Genomic DNA, 22,866 nt, shown 5'->3' on the forward strand with positions numbered 1-22,866 from the left:
GTAACTGAATGTGTCTCAGTGGGACATGGGTTTTTACTATTGAGTGCTGTTCTTAGATCTACAAGGCAGCTGTTATCTTGTGTTAAGGAGCTGCTACCTGTTACCTTCCCATTGTTCTTTTGTTTGGCTGCTGGGGGAAAAAGGGAGGGGGGTGATATCACTCCAACTTGCAGTACAGCAGTAAAGAGTGATTGAAGTTTATCAGAGCACAAGTCACATGACTTGGGGCAGCTGGGTAATTGCCAATATGTCTAGCCCCATGTCAGATTTCAAAATTGAATATAAAAAAATCTGTTTGCTCTTTTGAGAAATGGATTTCAGTGCAGAATTCTGCTGGAGCAGCACTATTAACTGATTCATTTTGAAAAATTTTTTTTTTTCCCATGACAGTATCCCTTTAAGGGTTGGGGAAGATTAAGTCGCCTGGCGTGGCGACAATTGCATGCACTAATGCACTCGCGGCGATTCGATTTCCAAAGTCGAAGCGCCGCGAGTGCATTAGCGCAGGCGATTCTTCATTCAAGCAGACGGAAGGCAGTTCAGGGAGATTGTCGCCACGCAGAAGAGGCAATTAGTCGCCAGGCGACTAAATCTCCCTGAATTTTTTTTTTCGGTTCAGTTAGGGCAGAGACCGATGCAAAGATTCGGGGAGATTTAGTCACCCGCTGATTAATCGCCTCTTGTTCGGGTGACTAATCTCCCCTTTCTGCCGGTTAGAATATAAATCACCAGTGGGATGGCACTCGGAGTGATCCGTTTTCCGAAGTCGCCCGAAGTTGCCTCAAGAGGAAACTTCGAGTGACTTTGAAAAACGATGAGAGGAAAGTGTAGGTGGGTGTTGTTGTTGGAAGACTGGGTGCTACAGCAGCAGCAGGGTGTAGGTATGTGAGTCCCGGGGCGGCATTTCCCTCGCAGTAGCTTGTGCCCCGCTGGCTGACCCCTCATCTCCTGCTCCAGCCCAGCCTGGAATGGAAAGGAGAAGGGGAGGAGGAGGAGGTGCCGCCCCACCCATATGGGCTTTTCCCTCAGACAAGAGGAAAGAACAGGGGATGAAAGGGCCTCTCGCATTCACTCAGCATCGCAAACTGCTGCTCGGGCGCCTCTGGCACACAGGCGAAAGGTAGGGAATCAGAAGAACATGGGGGCACGTAGGGAAGTGAATTATTCTCCGTTAACTCTGCGTCCTGCCGACCCCCGGCGTCCCCCCTCAGGAGCGCTGACCCGCAGGTACTGCTGGGCTTAAAGGCTGAATGGAGACACGGACGGACCCTTGCACTGAGAGAACTGAAGCCAGAGGCCAAATATAGAGTGGAAACCCGACCCCCCCCCCCCTTACCCTACGCTTGGCTGCAACCTCCGCACTAGTCAATGAGCCAGACGCAGCGACAGTCTAGTGAGTGTGTGCGCCCTGACCCCGTGTAGCCCTGATACACGCGCGCTCAGTGTCACCTTTTGTCACCCCCACACACACCGCCGATATCCCACGGGAGACGCAGGGTGGGTTTAGCGACCTCACGTGCCAAATGCGCAGCTGCAAAAGACAGAAACAAGCGACCGTGGCTGCTTCACGCTAAACAGAGAGGCGATTTGCTCCTGAGCTGGGGACATGGATGGGGATGGCAAACAGGAGCCTAATGCTGATGCCAAGAGCCCAGTTGTGGCGCTAGGAGAGCAGATGCACCTTTCCCCTTGCGACGACGAGGAAGACGCAGCGGCAGGGGCTCTGTCCGTGCAACATGGGGTGAGGCGACACCATCACAAGCACAACCTGAAGCACAGGTACGAGCTGCTCGAGACACTGGGCAAGGGCACCTATGGCAAAGTCAAGCGAGCCGTCGAGAGGTTTTCAGGCAGAGCGGTGAGTACCATTTGTACATTCCCAGCGCACATTTAACCTTTAAACCTGTCAAACAAGTCCACTGAATTGCACTTAAATAACAGGCAGCAAATGATTGTATAATGTAAGGACAAGTAATTAAGTCCATGCCTGTGTCTTCTGGATGCCTCTGTCCCCATTACCATGCCTCTATTCACCTTTCTGCTTCTCTGCTCTATAAATGGTACCCAGTGCTAAACATCCCCATTTTATAGGCTCCTCTATGGTGCTGATGCTGGCAAGATAAGTTGGGGGCATTGGGTGAGCTAGTTTCAATAGGACTGCTCAATATGAGTATTTATCCAGCAAGCCTCATTTACTAGCAGAAACATAAATGTAAATAGTTGCATGAGGGCTGTAAAATAAACAGCTAACCCTTATCTAGATCTATAACTTTACAGCATGCAGCAGTTCATTCGGTCCACCCATTTAATGAGAAGCAGATCTCCGACTCCAGGCAGAACCTTCTTTAAAGCACCTAGCGACCTCCAGCTGTTGCACTAGAACGACGGACAACAGTAGAGTTGTAGCAGACCAACGGCTATAGGTCCTCTCTGTCTCTGTGATCAAACAGCGATGGAGGGTGCCATGTGGGATTACCTTGTCCCAGAGAGATATCTGTATTGACATACACATACTGAGCACCCTGCAGCCAGATAACCAGCTAGTTCAATTGAGATAACATCTTAACAAAATGTGTTTGCTGTGGTTGCTTTGCATGTGCATGACTTGCATGTCCCAATCAGCTTGATAACACTCTTGCTGAAGCACCACTTTTGGTTTATAATTGCAACTCGTTACAATAAACATTCATGTAAGCATAAGAATTTCCATAGTAAAACCAGAACTGCCCATGACATTCTTGCCTCCCTTCAGCCTGAGCAAATGTTTATTTTACTGGCATCTGCATGCAAGCCTGTCTCCTCGAACACAGGGCACTTCAACAACGTTTGGTTAAATGGATGTCAGCACAAACAAACATTGCCCTACTATAAAACATGTATCCTGTATATCTCTTGAGATACCCTTAGGATTAAGTCATTGCCAACCAATAGTCCCCCTGCTGTGCTGAACTACAAATATTTATCCTTTAAAAGCTGCTGGGAGTGTTATTTTACCAATAGCTGCCTATTGAACATCCACGAAAAGGCATGGGGGAGACTGGTATGTTCTCATAATAAGGAACATGTAAAGCTGAATAGGAAAGGGTCAGTTGTTATAACAACAGGACTGGGTGCCTTAATAGTTACTGGAGAGCAGCTAAATATGGCTCCAAGAAAAAGGTGGAATATTTTGCTCTGCTGCTGCTAAAGAATTAGCTGTTAAATGATTGGCTGAAAAACCATCATTTATATGGGTTTTCTATATATTTCCGTGCGTTATCGGTGGCTACTATATTGGCCACTACTGATCAAGTGAGAAGCCTTTTTGGCTGTGTATGGGCCTAAAATGGTAATTTGTTTAGGATCTTATAGGGTCTTAGGGGTATCAGTTGGAAATGTTGGAAAATCCCTTCAGGGTAAGACTATGTTAAAGGGATACTGTCATGGAAAAACATGTTTTTTATGTTTTTTCCAAAACGCATCAGTTAATAGTGCTGCTCCAGCAGCATTCTGCACTGAAATCCATTTCTCAAAAGAGCAAACAGATTTTTTTATATTCAATTTTGAAATCTGACATGGGGCTAGACATTTTGTCAGTTTCCCAGCTGCCCCAGTCATGTGACATGTGTCAGCACTTTAGGGTGGAATTACTTTCTGGCAGGCTGTTATTTTTCCTACTTAATGTAACTGAATCAGTCTCAGTGGGACTTGGCTTTTACTATTAAATGTTGTTCTTAGATCTACCAGGCAGCTGTTATCTTATGTTAGGGAGCTGCTATCTTGTTCCCATTGTTCTGTTATTAGGCTGCTGGGGGGGGGGGGTGATATCACTCCAACTTGCAGTACAGCAGTAAAGAGTGAATGAAGTTTATAAGAGCACAAGTCACATGACTGGAGGCAGCTGGGAAATTGACAATATGTCTAGCCTCATGTCAGATTTCAAAATTAAATATAAAAAATCTGTTTGCTCTTTTGAAAAATGGATTTCAGTGCAGAATTCTGCTGGAGCAGCACTATTAACTGATGCGTTTTGAAAAAACACATGTTTTCCCATGACAGTATCCCTTTAAGCTGGGGATTCTGCCGGCAGCTGACTATAGTGCATAGGCACTTTAAGTTACCTGACTGTTGACTTAGGGCCTAGTGTTCTGATCTGCCCAGTGTGGGGCTAATATTTAAATGTGATATCCTTCCAGTCAGTAGCGTAACTAGAGGGGGGCGGGCCCTGGTGCGTGACGCACAGCCGGGCCCGCCCCCTCCGGCGCGCGGGCTGCTGGGGGGTCCTGAGGGGGTGCGGGCCCTGGCCCGCTCGCACCCCCTGCTCCCCCGGTAGTTCCGCCACTGCTTCCAGTATTGTCAGTTTCAGAAATAGGGCAGAGACAAACGCTGCAATTCAGGGAGATTAGTCAGCCGGCGATAAATTTCCTCTTCTTCGGGGCGACTAATCTCCCCGAACTACCTCCCCGCCAGCTTGAATGGAGATCGCCAGCGGGATAGCACATGGATCGCATTGTTTTCCGAAGTCGCCTGAAGTTTCCTCGTGAGGCAACTTCGGGCGACTTTGGAAAACAAAGCGATCCGAGTGTCATCCGTCTGGCAATTTCCATTCTAGCCGGCGGGAAGTCAGGGGAGGCAGTTCGGGGAGATTAGTCGCCCAGTAGAAGAGGAGATTTGTCGCCGTGCGACTAATCTCCCCGAATTGCAGCGTGTGTCTCTGCCCTTAAAAGCCACCTGATTCTAAAGGGTTAAACCAATATTACCAGTTGTTTCTATCCAGCATATTTCCTTGTCATTGAGGTCTTGGTTTTATTGCATTTGTGCTTGTTTTTCTGTTCCGTATTCATTTTATATCTGTACCACCCATTCAATCTGAGCACCGGTGCATCCAGTGGATGATTATGCATTAGGTTTCAGTAATCCATAATTGTGACTTGGGTCACTAAGCCTTACAAAGTGAAAATAAAAGTATACTTAAATAAAAGAGCATTTTGGAACTGGAGAGTCTTGATTATTTTTTTTAAACGCATACTAACACACCATTGTTGCTGTCGGACTTGTCTAAAAAAATCTGTGAAATCTATTCCTCTTAAGTGTTTTCGTCTATAAACATCCCAGTGCCAAGCCTCAGTATGCTTTGAGTGCTTCACTGACTTCAGATACGTGATGAAATATTTAAGGCGGATTTCCAGCAGACTTGGTGAAACTGCAAGAAAATGTCATTGTAACTTAAGGTTTAGTGCAGAGACAGCTTTTTCTTATCCTCAGCATTCTTCCCCATCCAGCAGCGACAGCAGCACATACGTGTAGTGCCAGCTGCAATTTGGTCATCAGCTCTGTTTCTATGGCTGGGCAAAGGAGCCTGGGCAAATGCTTTTCCTTCCCTGCATATTGCAGGTGTGTCCGTGATATTAAAAACTCATTTATATTTAAGATTTATATTTTTAGATGTTTATTTGTTATACATTCTTTATACATATTCTTTATAACAGGAAACAAATTATTGGATTTGTTTTAAAACAATGTAATTTACTTTTATTCGTAGATTATGTTGCAATATTTATAAGGTAAATTATCATGGGGGGGATATGTTAACATTTTAGTAAGTATAATCTGTAACATTATACTTTCTTTGTTTTGCTCCCAACCCAAAGCTGAAAGTCTTCATTGCATGATAGGAAGGGAGGATCATTTGGCATGGAAGATTATTGCATTCATTGTTTCATGGGGAAGGATAGCTAATTGCTGGGTCTCAAACTGAGCAGCAGTACTTGTAGAAACAGTGTGAAGACCAGGTAGGGTCAGAATTGCAAAGCACACATGTTTGCTCAGCTATTTAGAGCTAACAATACTTTCAGGTATGTGTAACAGTGTTATAGATGACTCCAAATGTTGAACTTCAAAGAGGGTCTAATCATCCTCTGAAGAAAATGAGGCATACAGACTGGCTCCTGAATTCAGTGCCTGATGATACCATTTGCACATCCATCTCAATATTTGCACAGATAACCTTGTTTTAGCCTCTGCATTCATTGCACATACTTTACATTGAATCATTTACAAATGGTTTTCATCCTAAAAACTCGATGCAAATGAACTGCATGAAATCACTTTTTGCAACCTTCCAGCTCAGCCAGGACATATGACAAGGCAACTAACAATAGGAAGCACTTAATGTAGTATTTCAATGTAGACTTTGAAGGTTGCTGGGGTAAAAGTAGCCTTTGGATGCACAAGCTTTGGGGGTTAAATGGAGGCACAAGCTATGGGGTGATGTGGAAACTTTCATTGTCGAAGGTTGCAAACAGGTCCTGACTGGTATACAAATCAGGCCCTGACTGGTATACAAATCAGGCCCTGGCATTTCAAGTACACAGAGGTCCAAACAGCCCCCACCAGCCCAATAAATGTCTGTCAATTGCATCTTACAACAGCCCCTAGCCATTTGCTAGAACCCACAGATTGCCAGTCCGGACCTGGTTCCAACATTCACAACAAAACATATAAACAATATAAATGATTGTGACAGAGTGCCCCACACATCCTTTTGTATGCTTTGCAAGGTTAGATTTTGTTCTGATTTTCCACCCGTTTTCATATGAACCCACCAGGTTTTAGAAGAGGAGCCAGGGTACATTGTGATCTCGAAAGACCAATTAAAATGCGCTTGTCTTAAACCAATTCCTTGTACATCCAGCTTGTTATTAGTGTATCAAAGAGCATGTTTTGCTTTCTATGGTGCATGTCATTAGCTAAATGGAAGTAAATATAAAGTCTGAAATGATTATGGGGTTGATCCCTGTTATAAAGAAGTAGCAGTGTCAGACTAATATAACTATGAGCAACAGTCACTTAAAGGGGCTGTTAAATCAGCTATAGTAGTAGAGTAGCAAGTAGATGCCTAGCATTTCCGATGCTTGATCTGCTTTGTCTTGTGGGACAGTGGCTTCCTCAGTCCACATCTATGGTGCCTGCCATAAAACAAGACAAGACTGCTGCTCTGTGCCAGAAATGAAATAGAAAAGTCAAGCATAAAAAGTGAAATCTATTTCCCTGCTATATAAAATATTACACTTTGTGTTTGCCCGGAAGTACCCAAAAGGTAAAACACTCTTATTTTCACAATAGTATATCTTTAAATTCTATAGGAGATTCCAGTCTAGGCTGTCATACATTTGTTATTATGAGAAAATAAATGAAGGGTAAACCCAAGTTATAGATACATAAATACTTGGTGTATGTTAAACGGCAGTGCCTGAAGAGCAAGTAAGAGAAACAGTATTTAAATAAAAAGCAGCTTCCACTCAGTACTGAATAAATGCGGTTTGAAAGTATGGAGACATAGTGCTTAACATATATTTAAGGGTTGCGAGTTCCAGACATGAGGTGCAGCTAGAAAAAGAGTTGTAGACGTGACCGAGCAGCGCTGACAAGCATGTGAGATGATGGGTTTATGTTGAAGTGTAGAAAGCAAATAGCTTTGCATTGTCGTAAGGAGAAAGTGGATGATAGTCTATGATCATGGTATGATCATACTCATGGGTATATTACAAGCAAATTAGTAAAAATAGTAGGATATTGACTTTATGTTGCACCATAAAAAGTATTGGATTTTTCATTTATAATGAAATGTTATATGAAAGTTTATGCTTTTAAATTAAGCACAGGCTGGTCAAATAATATCTTGTTCTTCACCATAAGTTAACGAAGATTGGATGGTTAAATGAGTTGTATAGCCACTGTGCCAGTCAGTCTTTCACATGGAGTGCCATCATCAATGGCAGATATGGTCCTCTTTTTGACAGTAATTCCCGTCCATCCTGAACAATATCTGGTTGAGCGCTATCATTTGGTAAAGACATACTATCGACCCCACGCAGTTTCCAAGAAGCTACTGTCAATATTATTCCATGTATGGCTTGGTATAGAAAATAGGAATGAGTTGGACACATTTACCAATAGCAAGCAAAATTTGATTAGTGCATAAAGGTATAGCAGCTCCTGAACAAAGCCCATCATTGATCAGTTGCTATGGGTTACTGCCCTAGTCCTAATTTTCCCTATGTTAAGATGGCCATAGATGTAAAGATTTTTAAAAGATCCGATCGTCATCGTGAGACCACGATTATCTCGAAATGATCGTACGATCGTACGAATTGTCCATCAACTAAAAAGACCATTTCAGGCAATATTGCCAGGAAAACAAAGGGTAGCTGCCTGCTTGTCCCTGCAAACATAGATAGATTGCACTGGGACCGATAAAGATTTTTTAACCTGGCCGATCAATTTTCTGACAGATGTCGGCCGAAAAATCGTAAAATGTATGATCGTTCGAAATAACCTCACGATAATTTCAAAGGATTGGTCGGACTTCGCTAAAATCGGTTGTTTGGGAAGAAAAATCTTTGCGTCTATGGGGACCTAAGTCAATGAGTATTTTAGTATATTAATCCATGTACTTATGACTTCAATGTTCACAGCTTATTGAACCGATTAGTATGTGCCATTTACTATTATATATCTTTAAATGTATATCTTGCACATTGGCCTTACAAGAAATATGGAGGAAAGGAAATACATGTTATCTTATGAAACAAGCTTGTTTCATAAGAAACTCCATGTCTGAGTTGGGAATTACACTTCTTGGAAAAATTCTTGTGCAGTTGGTAGAAATGAGCATAATATGCCCACAGTGTTGAAGACAAAAACAATGCATGTGAACACTGCTGCAAAATACATTTGTTTGCAATGTTGTATAAATTGAATTTTCATTTTAGTGTTTCAGATCCCCTTGAGAGCTCATTCTTGATATATCTTGGAAAAATGCCACCACCGTAAAACTATCCGTGATTTATTGGCCAGTTCATAATCCATTTGGTTTGTTAATTAATCAGGTTCAAGTGATTCATTTGCATTGAAAACTAATCATATTTTTCCCTGGGGACAAAGGCTGATTGTTGCACCAGCATTCCTCCCATTATGCTGATATTTTACCCATTTATTCTTTGTGATATAATAAACACTGGTCTATGTGCACATAAAGCATCAATTATGCGACCATAGCCTTACCAACAGGAAGGACGTGATTATCATGGAAACTGCAGTTGGGAATTTTTTTCTAGTTATTTCAAAGGTGAGGGACAATTTTCTGTTATGACCATGTTTGTGAGACAGACCAAATTAAATAAAATGATGCCATGCAAAGGAGAGTATGGAGCACAGTGAGCATCCCTTAGAGCAGGGGTGCCCAAAAAGTAGATCTGGATCTACCAGTAGTCCTTTAGCTGGTGATCAGTAGATCTCAAAACACTGTCAACAAAAAGCTTGACTAAATTACCCTCTTGTATATATTCTTTTCATTAACATGTTTATTACAGTTTATTAATTAAGATTACATAATAAATAGTTGTTTGTTGAAGGAGAATGAAAGTCTGTTTGTGCATGGGGTTGCGAAATGTTAGGCACCCCCAAGTGATTGTATTGACTTACCTGAAACCCCCGGGCCGGTGCTCCTATCAGCAGAAAACTGCACTGGCCCGGGGTTATACAAGTGAGCACCACAGAGAGATCTTCTTCCTGCTTCCTTTTACTTCGTGCGGTTGCGCATGCGCAGTAGAACGAAAAGCTGAACTTGAACTATAAAGTCATCTATTTCATGCTACTGCGCATGCGTTTTCCCAGGGAAATTTGAAGAAAGAAGAAGCCGAAAGAAGATCTCTCTCTCTCTGTGGTGCCCGCTAGAAAAACCCTGGGCTGATGCAGTTTTCTGCCGATAGGAGCACCGGCCCGGGGTTTCAGGTAAGTCAATACAATCACTCGGCGGTGCCTAATATTTCGCACCTCATAAGTAAAGGATGGGCACTCTTCCCTTAGAGGTTTGCATCCACCCCTATGCTTCAATTTGGACTGAGGTTTGCATCCACCCCCATGCTTCAATTTGGACTGCTCTGTAATAGTTACAAATACTTGGAAGATTTTGGAATTTATGATGTTGACTATGAAGATGGGTAAAATAGTTTATTTTGAATTTTTCATTGGAGAAAATAGAAACTTCTAAATAATGTATCACAGTCACTGTCCTCTGAAAAATTAATGACTGCCCAGCAGTGGCATCAAAACTCGATTCCTTCTCTTGTCATTTATGTTTCATACCAGAAACAGATCACTTGCTGCTTCTGTGTTTAATTTAATTGTTGATTTTTTTTAATACATAAAAATACAACTAGTTCCTTTCATAAAAGAACATAGGAAGGGATAATATACTGAACAATTATGAATTCTGAAAGAAATATAACAGAAACTACTAAGGCTCCTGCTGTATTAGAGGAGCTCTCATTTTCCCTGATATTCATCTCCTCCTGGGCAAGGGCAGTTATTTTATTCTGAAGCTTAGAAGTAAGGAAATGAACTATAAACACTATAAACACCATCATGCGTTCTGTTCAGGTATTGTAAATTAGTGCTAGTTAGGATGTACACTTGAATTTTTATGTTAGTGTTCATAAGTCTAGGTGGGTTAGGACATGTTCACATAACCAGGTTACCATAGCAAGAAATCCGTTTTAGCAACAAAGCAATATAGATGTGAAACCTGTAAATGTAATGTACATGCACTGCTGGCAATCTGTACTGAACGACATGAAATAAGTGAGGTGTAATGTCTTAAGTGCCAAGGTGTTAATTAAACTTCACAGAAGAATGATTAAAAGTTTCTAGTAACACACGCACACACACAGAAATGACAGTTGGCAGTGTTGCACTCCCCTAGGGTACTACTTTCGTTATATGTCAATATATTAGAAACCCTAATGGGGGAATGTAAATAAAAGTTGGTAACAGAAAAAACATTTGCAATGCGAAAAGTTATGCCTTTGCACGGACAAATTTTCCTTTGCGCAAATTTAATATAATTAAAAAATGTTATAGTTTGCGCCAGTGCGCAGTGAATGTAATACAACTTCTTATTGAAAAAGTTATGTTTGCTCAAGAAGATTACACCACCTTCAAGCACTTCTTAAACAATGCAATATTAGTTTAAGGAAGAATATTACATTACGAAATGTAAATTTTTATTCTTATTTGTGCAAATTATTTTTCTCATTTCTCTATTACATTCCTCCCTAATAGTATAATGAACTAGTGCCCCAAATCCATGGAATCATATCTCCTATTATTCCAGTGCACACAAGACTTAACGCTTTTGTCTCCCAGTAACCCATACTAAGGTGAATGAATGGCTGAAATATGCAGAATGGTGTTACCACCATGACTTGCTTATTAACAGAATGCACCAAACAACCTGTGCCACAAAATACATGGGAAGTGAATTTCTGCTAAAGAGAAAGGTAACTATCATGCATGTGACTGCCTGCCTATACTGACTGAAAACAAAAAGTTTGTCCTTTGTTCCTGTTGTTGATATGCAAGTTTTTTCCATAATTGTGTTTTCCACTGGTCATGTCCTAGTGATAGAGATCTGACATGTTTGCATTGTGCAATTTTAGATGTAATTGTTGTATTTGATGCTCTGCACACGTAATAGAATATGTAATTGGCTGGATAGGATAAACTGTTCCACCAAACCAGGGATGCCCAAAAGTGGTGAAACTGCAACATTTCTTGCAACATTTTCACATATGCAGAGGTAGCTGTACTTCTGTGTACACATGTATGCGTGTACCTAGTTAGAGGGATTTACAGGCAGTCGTCAGACATTTTACTGCCTCTATCATTCCCCAGCTGGAGAAACATATGTAAGATATAACTGGTTAAGGACAATTTCACTCCTCACTTCTCTTTTCAAGAGATGCATGTGATGGGCAGCAAGCCACCAACAGTTCACAGCATGATGCCTTTCCCATCTTAGAACATGCATAGCCCCTTTAGACTAAAAATTTATGACTTTCGATCTCAGCCTGAAGTCTGAATGTCTGCACTGAAATCATCACAATTTATTATAAACACTTTATTAATATACTAGCAGTAATGTACAGGACTTTGTGCATAAATAATGCGCTATTAAAATAAATGAAAACGTGCATACATTAATCTACTGCCTAATCTGGTAGACCCCTCTTTCAATACTATCCTCTTAAATCTAGTAGGATCTCCCTTTCTTCAAATCCATGTTCTCTATTTCTCATCCCATTATGTCTCCCTATTATCTCTTGTCTTTCACTGTTACACCCTGAGCTCTCACAGATGGTAATCAAAAATAATTGTTGGGCTAATTAAGCAAATACCAGCACTAATCCTGGCATTTTGCTTGAACTCCAGCCTAGGAATGAACATTTGGAATCATTACAATTTCATATACAATCCAAGCAGGACCATTTAATATACTCTTCCTAGTAAGAAAAAATATGTCCTGAATAATAGTGTTTCTGTTACAATCAGATTTGTCTTTCATTGGGCTCTGTGATGAAAGGATAATTCTTGCTAACATTTGCTGAACAGACTGGCTGTGCGTTCAAGTATGCTTTGCACATGGGATCAATTATGATGATTCAGAGCTCTATCAAATTAGTATCTTATCTCTGCCTCGAATTGCTGTATTCGGAAATAAAGGAGCTGTAATACTCCATGCCCTCTCCTTGAACTAGCATGTTTTGTGCTTCGGAATTTGAGGGTGCGACATGCACAGGATGTCATTTAGAATGAAAATCTTCCTATGGTTGCAGATATCTCAGTATAATGGGGATGCATTGTGCGCCATTTGTGTGCATTGTTTTCTTTAGGAAACAGATTACATTTTCTTGCTATGGCATCTGCAATAAATCGACTGAGTTTTAAGAATAAGCCAATCAAGGGAAACAGTGTTCTGCCTCATTTGGCCAAACACCGTTGGTCTTAATTTTCCTGAAGATCCATGGATCTTGTAACAATAGCATAACATCCATGGTTTAAAAAAAGCCTTGTCCATTTGATTTGTAGTGTAACCATTTAATATTTTGTCATCACAGGTCAGTAACAGGAATCTGTCATGCTAAAACGTGATGTTCTTGAAAGGTGCTATTGTGCGATTTCTTGTTTATGTATCAATATCAGAGCAGTTGCCATATTGACTTTCTTATCCAAGGTAGGCGCCAGGAGGTTGCAAAATGAAATCTCTTGGCACCTTCTTAGATCACTGGACCTGCTTTCAGGGATGTGTGATAGTGAAATACACGTGTAACTGTCTCTATAATTTTATATCTCTCACTGGCCCAAATTTTTAGAGGTTATAAAAACTTTCCTGCGTGGCTTTATTTATCAAAGAGTAAGAAAAACTGACCATGTAAAAAGAGATACTGCTTCAAAAAAAAGCCCTTTCTTTCTATTTATGAGTTTCTATTTTGTTGAACTATGGACACTATAACAGAACTGGCATTTGTTGTTCATCGGATCTGACAGTTTTTTATTTTGTTGTTACTATGTTGAACAATCTGAGTAAAAATGCTTTCAAATACAATTTTTCCAGATTTTATGGTGGCATTTGCTATTAAAGAACTAATAAATCATGTTATTTTTATTTTCAGAATAATAGCAGAAAGCTGAGGGGGAATATAACTGCCACAGTCCTTATTTTTCAAAGTCCCAGTTTATTGGTGCTTCTGCGAGTTAAACTGTGATTAAGCTTTGTTTTGTATTTCCTTAAAACCTCATCCCACACAGATTTTGGAATTCACTTGTCAACAGTCTCAAACTGATTAATCTGCTTCCTTGCACTGCCAAGCGACAGGCCCTTGTGTAATAATTAAAGGCTTATTTATTCCTTCTTTACGCACAACTATTGTAGGATTAGTATTCTAGGAACCTTCTACTTTGATATAAAAATGGGTTTGTTATGCTCTTCAGAAATATTGCAAATGATTTATTTTCATAAAGTCTAGGTTGTAAATAAAAAAGTGGAGAAAATGACAGTGTGTCACTTATTGGGAGCCTGTTGAACTGATCCATCGTCTGTTGTTCAAAACATGTAGTCACGGTGCCTTTATTGTGCTACATCTGGTTTACAGTATAATTCTCCCAAAACCATGCATGCAAACATCCAATACGATTCAGAATCTTGGTAGGCTGGAGACATGAATAGGTCTGTCTTTTATGCCAAATGATTAAAGGTATACAAGCACTTGATTTTTTTACAGAGATTTCTTTTGTTCTTTGCAGTTTTTGTAGGCCCCATGGCCCACTGGAGATATTGATCTTTTCCAAGGAATTTAGAGATCAATATTCCGCTGCCAGCCAACAGCCACTACCCATTAGCTTGCATGTTTTGATGTTGTTATCTACTTCCTTACAAGCTTGTACCTCAGTCCCAAGTATTCCTGTTTTGGAAGACCAATGCTCATTCCCAAACCTCACTGCAGTCTCCTTAGATTCCCTCGTCTATACTGTTTCTTCTAATGTGCTCTGCCTTAAGGTTAGACAAGGGCACGTCTTAAGAGCCAATCAAGCTTGGTGTACCACTTGTTTGGCTGGGTTACTGAGTCCAATGCATTTAGACATGTCAATTCAAGCTGATTCTTCAACACTCTATTTTTGCCCTCCCTTGATTGGTCACAACTGCACCAGAATTAAATTTAAACCCCACCATTGAAGCAGGCAGAGCTAGGAGTATGATCTTGGCGTAACAAGATGGATAATGGGATGTGGTCAAAACTCGCCCCAAAACACAAAAAATGTTGGGTTGGCAAAATGCTTGGCCATATCTGATTCATACAAGCATTTGGGTCTATGACAGAATCACAGGGGGAAAATGAGTATAGTTGTCATTCACAGACTATATACATGGGCCAGCACAAATATCAGTAGGAAAGATTTTGCTCTTATATGTAAGGCTTTTCTGCATGGCCAGAAAATTCAGCTATTTTTCTCCTGGATACCTTTTTTAATTCACCTTAAGATGTTTTATACATCTTCTACTTGCATTGGCAAGGGCTGACTGCTTCAGTAACCTGATTATTTCCTTATTTTTCCCAAAATATGCAATGCTAATAAGTCTGCTCATCACATAAGCATCAATATTTTTATTTTTGGACATAGGCTGATATTAAAAATATCCACCTCCATCAATCATTAAATCAGTATATATAGTGTTATGTTCCTAAAATGTATTATGAACTACACTTCTAGCAGGCAGAGAATTGTTCTGGAAAGTGATATTACATGTATCATTGCCATAGAGCCTCGCATGCTTAGCTTTGGTATTGGTATGTGAGTGGTAGACACACTGTCTGTCTTTTAGTGGGATAATGTGGCTTAACTTTCAAAGTGAATCCATTCCCTAGAGCCTGAATACATACACCATCCTTAGTGCTGTGTGAAGTGGAGAGTACCCCTGGTACCATAACTACCATTGAGATTTATTACTTGTAAGTTTATTATGCATTTAGAGGTTTCTTTTTCTTCTAACCTCCTACAGTTGTGAGGTTCTGATTTTCATTTGCCTTAAAGGAATGCCCCTGTAAAATGCATTTTGCTCTTCTATGAAAAGGTGCTCTGTTCTTTGTAAGGTAAGATGCAGGCAACTGTTTGTGATATTAGCACATAACAGGTTGACCTTGTCTGTGATGGACTAGTGGCCATATATTGACAACATCTTGTAACTTGTTTATTTCATTTAATGCGTTTGGTACATTGGCAATAACTCCCTGAAGGTTCAACCTACCCGCACATTGCCATGCAGTGACACAGTTTTATTAAACAGTAAGCTGCGTCTCATAAGATAGTAAGTAGCATCATAACTGGAGACAGGGGTCACTTAGGTCCTTTAACCTAAGGACTTAACTCACAGGAACTACTTGAGGCTGAACTGCTTGCAGTAGGCATGTTCTATCTCATATTATGGGGCAAAACTACTGCAAGAAGTCTATTTCTATATAGCTTCATGCAACTTTTACAGCCAGGCAGCTGACTTGAAAACATTGCTAGGATAGCCCATTTATTAGCCTGTAGGGACATGCCCTCTCTAGTTCACGGAGAAACAGCACATGCAGTATATTAGAAGGATCAGAAAAATAACACACATACAAATGGACACACGCATATACAAGCCCATTATAGTTAGATCTGACTTTTTAATATACTATCATAAGCCTTGCATTTTCAGTTAAACTGAAGTTTTTATTTTAATATTACAGTAATATTGTCATTTTATCTTGTTTTGAAGGGATATAAAGACTCCAAATGGCAACAGCGTTTTTCTTTTTTGCTGTACTTTATTTTGATTATTGTACCTAGGTCAGATCATAGACATGGCACAATAAGGAGGGCTCCCAGGTCTGCGCTTGGAGTGAAACTAGGCCCTGGCACTCCAAGTACACAGAGGTCCAAGCAGCCTCCACCAGCCCACTAAATAATGACTTTCTAAGGCATTTTAAAGGAGTCCTTCTGGCATTTGCCAGAATTTACAGATTGCCAGTCTGGCCCTGCAGACAGCTGAATTTGTCAGCTGAAATTACAGTGTTGAGCTTGGTTTTCTGACTGAAGAAGCCTTTCTTACACAGCCTACCATGTGGCAATCTTTCATCCCTGCCAGACTGAAAGAGGCTTCTAATTCCATCAGACGACCGTTTCAATTTAAGTGATACTGAGAACTTGGTATCAAATTTGCAGCTGATGATGACACATGTACCACCACATGACATTGTATTTTTGAAGCTACAATAGCCCGAAATTACAAAACCAGCTGTCTATGGGGTACTTTTAGAATAATGAACAGCAACCTATTTCTTACCATGTATGATCTGTATTTCTTGGCCACAGTTGTAAATTCGATACTTCACTTTGGGTATCGCTTTAAAGGAAACTGCAAAATGTTACTAAGGAGGAAGTTTCTCAAGACACTGTGGTCCATTGTTGAAAAGAGACCCAAGGGCACCGATAGCTTGCAAGATTTACTTCTTCATCTAACACTTAAGGTGTCACCCCAAACCTCTTTGCTTTTCTTCTCAGTACTATTCCACTGAAAAACTTCTCTCAGTTCAGCATGGAAGAAAAGTGTGTCAGATTATCTGAAGTCTTTGAATGAAAGGCATTCTCAAACCGTTCCGATGTCTACTTTTGTAGATGAAAAACTTTTATGAGCTGTCAAGTCATAAAACGGCATAAATCAAAAAACGTCTTTTCCTTTACGGGTTTTATAGTAGTTTCTAGCAGATGGTACATATGCAAGGAAATTAAAGTCGAACATTTAAATTGTTTTAGCTGAACATTGCGATTTCATGGGCTTTTGGGGTGGAAAGAAAATCTTGTTTTTGTTAATATGTGTAGAAGAAGATCTGGCTGGGGCTGGAGTTATGTATGTACAAATAGAGGAAAGCTGATGTTGAGTTTAGCTGATAATGTGCCTGGGATGTGGTCAGATATATGAAAATGTGTAAAGAATATGCCTTATGATATGTTGCCACAAGACTCTTAGGCTAACGTGGAGCATCTTATTTTTCAGCCACAGTCACAGCTCCACCCAAGTCTTCCCCACATACCTCATTAAAACACGCTAAATGCTTCAAAGCCGCTTATGAAGCTGGCACACTTTTAACACTATAACACAGCCAAATGCACACTGATGTCATTGAAGGAAGAAAAACGTTAACATTTAGACCTGTAATGTAATTTGCCTCCTAGACATTGATGCTGGAAATTATAGCAAAGTACATTTCTGCTTGAAAAAGTTACATACACTTATTTAGCATAATGCTAATCTATTCTTCTGCAACCTTTCTATGTGCTCTTTCACCCTCTTCCAAGACACACAGTTTCTTAACAACATCAGTGTCGGACTCGGGGGCCCAGAGCCCACTGGGCCTACAGCCTCAGGGGCCCCCCACACCAACCTCCAGGCCCGCCAGCCGTAAAAATGTCTGACGCCACAACAACTCACCCACATGTGCATACTTTTTACAGCACATCAGTGTGACTGGGAACAGGGAGGGAGGTAAGGAGAGGGAGTGCAGTGAGCGGGTCTGTGCCGAAAAGACCTGGGACCCACCAGGAATTTAAAAATAATCACCTGCTTTGAGGCCACTTGGAGCAACATCCAAGGGGTTGGAGAGCAACATGTTGGTCACGAGCCACTGGTTTGGTATTGCCGCCTTATACACTATGATCTTAGTCAGTGACTGTAGCGAACAGAGATTGCTGGACTGTCATTCTTACTTTTAAATTAAATCTTGATGACCCCCCCCCCAGCAACCAGATAGCTGTAGAACAAAAATATTGAATGATATAAAAACAGTAAAGTATGAAGAACATTAAGCATACTTAAAGGGTTGTTCACCTTTAAATTATATTTAGTATGATGTAGAAAGTGATATTCTGTGACAAAATCCAATTAGTTTTCATTTTTCTATTAGTGTTTTTTGAGTTAATTTGCTTTTTATTCAACAGCTCTTTAGTTTGCAATTTCAGCAATCTGGTTGCTAGGGTCCACATTACCCCGACAACCATGCATTGATTTAATTGAGAGTTGAGTGACGTGCTGGCCCAGCTTGTGCCAAAATCACGTTTGAAGTAACACTTGAAAAAGAGCCCACACCTCGAAACATGTCGTGTTGAATAAACAATGTAGCAGCATAGTATCTACATCGGTGTATCTGTTCCTATATCTAATTTACATTGATTTAATTGAGAGACTGGGATCTGAACAGGAGAGGGCTTGAATAGAAAGATGAGTAATAAAAGTAGCAATAACAATAAATGTGTAGCCTCACAGAGTATTTGTTTTTTCGATGGGGTCAGTGATCCCATTTGACAACTGGAGTCAGAAGAAGAAGGAGAATAATTTAAAAACAAAAAAAGAAAAATTAAGACCAACTGAAAAGTTGCTTAGAAGTAGCCATTCTATAACATACTAAGGGGCAGATTTATCAAAGGTCGAAGTTAAAAAAACTTCGAACTCCGAATTCAGAATCAATAGGAGGTAGAAGTTTTTTGGGATCGAAGTGGGCCATATTCTAATTGTACGATCGTACTTCGATTTGCCTCCATACAGGTTGTAGGAGGTCCCCGAAAACAGCACTTCGGCAGCTTTTAGGTGGCGAATGGTCGAAGTCGAAGTTTTAAAGAGACAGTACTTCAAAAAAATTCGAACTTCGAATTTCAAAGTTTTTTTCAACTTCGAACCAAAGTATGACTATTCCCTAGTCGAAGTACACAAAAAATAGCTCGGAATTCGAAGTTTTTCACTTCGAAACTTCACCTCAACCTTTGATAAATCTGCCCCTAAATGTTATCTTAAAGACAACCTCAAAGTGTAGGTCACGCCAAAGTGTAGGTCACACCCAAGGTGGTGCTGGTGCTTCCCAGTGTCATTGAGAACATTCTCAGTTTTGCCCTATCCTGATTATCTTGCGGCACACGTGATTTACTTGATGATTTCAGCTTACTTATTTGCCTCTGTCATCTCTGGGCTTTCAAGAAAACACACTTGCACACATGCTAGTTATACACACTCTTCACACATATTTTTTCTTCAGCTCCAAGTTAAGCTTTCAGTTGGTCATAGTGCCTAACTATTAGCATATGCTGTGCTAGGAGCAGGAAGTATGCACACATTGCTGGGGATTTCTTTCCCTGAAATAATGCTCTGGTCATCTGAGCAGAATGGCATTTTGCCACCAGAATGTTCTGGCCCTATGTTATTTTTATAAATGTTTTCACTTCTAATGACTTAAGCGTTAAATGCAGGAAGGGTTACGCTAATAATAAGATCACATTCATCCTAATAATTAGATCAGGTATCTCACGCTGTACATGATTTGTACATGACTTAATAATATGGGGGTGGCTTCTCCAGAATGATGTTGCTGCTTGTTAATACGTCTGTTGCGCAAAACCTTGTGTAAAGAACTGTTGCGTTTGCCCAAACAATATAAATAAACTGATGCGGCAGGACCTTCGCTCGGCTTGTGCTTTCTTGTCCAGACATACATGTTTATGCAGCTGCAGACTTGAATACAAGATCGTTTGTCTTGGAAAAGATTCTTGTATTGACATGAAAAAATAAGAGATGTTAAAAAAAGATGAGAGCGCATGAAACGTTACATTTACACTGGCATTATATCAGTAGGCAATAATAAGCATATACAATAATGCACATGAATATCCTGTAAATTATATCCTTATAAACAGTGCTCAGTGATGTCATTAATTATAATTGGAGCTTAGTGATGTCATTTCTGTCACATGACTGAAACTTATGTGTTATAATAAATAAAGTACCCCCAGTTGCAAAATATGAGGATATTAGAAGTCACCTCGGAGTTCCATGACATGAGCTCATGTTTTTATATGGTCAAGGAATTCCTTTTCAACTTATAATATCTTTATGTTTTATAAGAGGGGGTACTTTATTCACTATATAACCTCGCTGTTATCTTTCTTAAATTGCTTGTTACTTGTATAAACATGCTAATCTGTATCATAGGAATAATGCAAACTTCAGTATAAAGTACAGTTATGGAATCTGTTATCTGGAAACCTGTTATCCAGAAAGCTCTGAATTACAGAAATGCTATCTCCCATAGACTCCATTTTATCCAAATAATCCAAATGATTTCCTCTTTCTCTGTAATTCTACAACAGTACCTTGTACTTGATCCAAGCTAACATATAATTAATCCTAACTGGAATCAAAACCAGCCTATTGGGTCTATTTAATGTTTAAATTATTTCTAGTAGACTTAAGGTATAAAGATCCAAATTACAGAATGATTCATTATATGCAATATCCCAGGTACCAAGTTTTCTGGATAACAGGTCCTATACATGTAGTAGTACTTATATATTAGAATACAGGTAAGGGACCTGTTATCCAGAATGCTCAGGACCTGGGGTTTTCAGGATAACGGATCTTTCCATAATTTGGATCTTCATAACTTAAGTTTACTAGAAAATCATGTAAACATGAAATAACTCCAATTGACTGGTTTTGCTTCCAATAAGGAGTAATTATATCTTAGTTTGGATCAAGTACAAGCTACGGTTTTATTATTACAGAGAAAAAGGTAGTCATTTTTAAAAATTTGGATTATTTGATTATGGGAGACGGGCATTCCGTAATTAGTAGCTTTCTGACTAACTGGTTTCCGGATAACTGATCCTATACCTGTAATAGAATACTAGAAAACTATTATAAAGAATACTTTTTTTTAGCTCTGGCATATGACAGAGGTTAGTCATCAACAGTCACTTTCAGAGTGTATACTAACAAACAAACTTTTATTTTTCTTGCCTACTATACCTTATCAGGGGCACTTGCCTCCCATTTTTAATATGTTTCTGTAAAAGGGAAATTAATTTAAATGACATTTTACCCTGCTGTAGTCTGTAATAATCAAAGTAATCTGTATTGTTGATCTGACATTCTATCCTTTATCTGTTTGCTGGGGTCATGTTCTGCATATGACATTAAACTATGGTTGCCACCTGTTCGGTTTTGACCCGGACAGCTTTCAAAAGTGCTTGTTTGCCCCATACCCCCCCCCCCCACAACTTGGGCTAAAATTTGCAAAATGGTGCTGGTGTCTTGTTTTTGATGCCGGCGTCCGTGAATTCGTGCCTGGCGAATAAATTCGCCCATCACCATACACACACACAACATTACAATTCACCTGGAAAGACAAAATGTTTCTCTTTTCCAAAGCTGATGGTTCCCCCTTCTGCAGTTCATTATATTAATTGTATAAATAGGAAAGGTGACATGTCTTTTCTAGACAGACAATCGAGGCCCATATTATCTTTGTAATTCTCATTTCCTAGAGATTTTCATATCAGTATTTCCTGATGCTAGAAACTGGAGCAAATCCTTTAAAAACATCTCGGTGCACGTTTTTCAAGAGGTTTCTCCAGTGGATTGAACTCTCACAGTTTCTGTGTATTGTAATATGATCTTGTCTAGATGTGAGACTGGGTGCAGGCTCTTCTTTTTCAGCAGACATAGACATCTATTTCTAAGCACCTTTCTAATTAAATGAAGTAAGCGGGACTGAATGTTGTTGATGCAGACACCCAGCTTGGAAGGCCATGCATACAAATATGATCCAATAATTGTGTATACAGGCTGATCAATTTCTCTTCTTCACTTTGTTCAGGTGGCTTTATGAACCAAAATGTGGGGAAAATGAAAAATAAACATTAATACAGCAATGAGTGCATTGGCGTCATATCCTTATCCTAATCTCTGTACTTCTCTACAGCTCGTCTCTTACCTTCACTAATTGGCTGCATGTAATGTATGGTAACCTCCTATGGTCTCTTAGCAATAAAGTATTTGTGCTACCTTTTCACAAGATCTATCCTGCAAACTGTTCAAAGCAGCGTACAGGGATAGATGTACACATTTTGATGTGGGCACTCATGGAACATCATCTTCATGTAATATTTCATCTACAGCCAACTTTTACTTTATAAATGTCATAGTACAGAAATAATTCCAAAATTATTATAGGAAGGCTACCCTTTCTAACCATAGAGGTGAGCATTTTAACTGCACATGTTTGCCATTTGCATGCAAATAATTATGCCTGCTGCATGTGGCTTTTGGGTGTATTTACAGTCCGACAATAATAGATGTGGAACATTATGAACATAATTATACATTCTTCAGCAACCGCAGAGAATTTTGAAAAAGGCCAATTTAAAACAGTCAGAAAATACACTTGGTTAAAAGAGATCTCAAAAAGCAGGATACTGGGAAACAAATAGTAAATGAAGAGGCTGAGGCTTGGAGACTGAAGACCTGATGGGTCATTTAAGTAAAACATTCTATTTTACTCTTTATTTGATGCCTTATCTGTATTCATATATACTAATGTGCTATTTTATACTGCTCTAAAGTGTATATCATGCATATGTTCAATTAGCTGATAACTGAATATATGAACAAAGGAAAGGTGCAGTCAGATATTT

At 39.8% G+C, this 22,866-nt stretch overlaps 1 protein-coding gene across 1 annotated transcript in view; it reads left to right on the forward strand.

Moving 5' to 3' along the window:
• Window positions 1–955: 955 nt before the first annotated feature.
• The window catches only part of nuak1.L (NUAK family kinase 1 L homeolog), a 50,653-nt gene continuing 28,742 nt past the window's right edge, over window positions 956–22,866 (forward strand). The window contains exon 1 of the mRNA XM_018252364.2: window positions 956–1,858. Coding sequence (XP_018107853.1) covers window positions 1,607–1,858 — 252 coding nt within the window. The 5' untranslated portion in view covers window positions 956–1,606. The remainder of the gene's footprint in view (window positions 1,859–22,866) is intronic.

Source organism: Xenopus laevis, chromosome 3L, assembly GCF_017654675.1.
Source record: "Xenopus laevis strain J_2021 chromosome 3L, Xenopus_laevis_v10.1, whole genome shotgun sequence".
NCBI lineage: Eukaryota > Metazoa > Chordata > Amphibia > Anura > Pipidae > Xenopus > Xenopus laevis.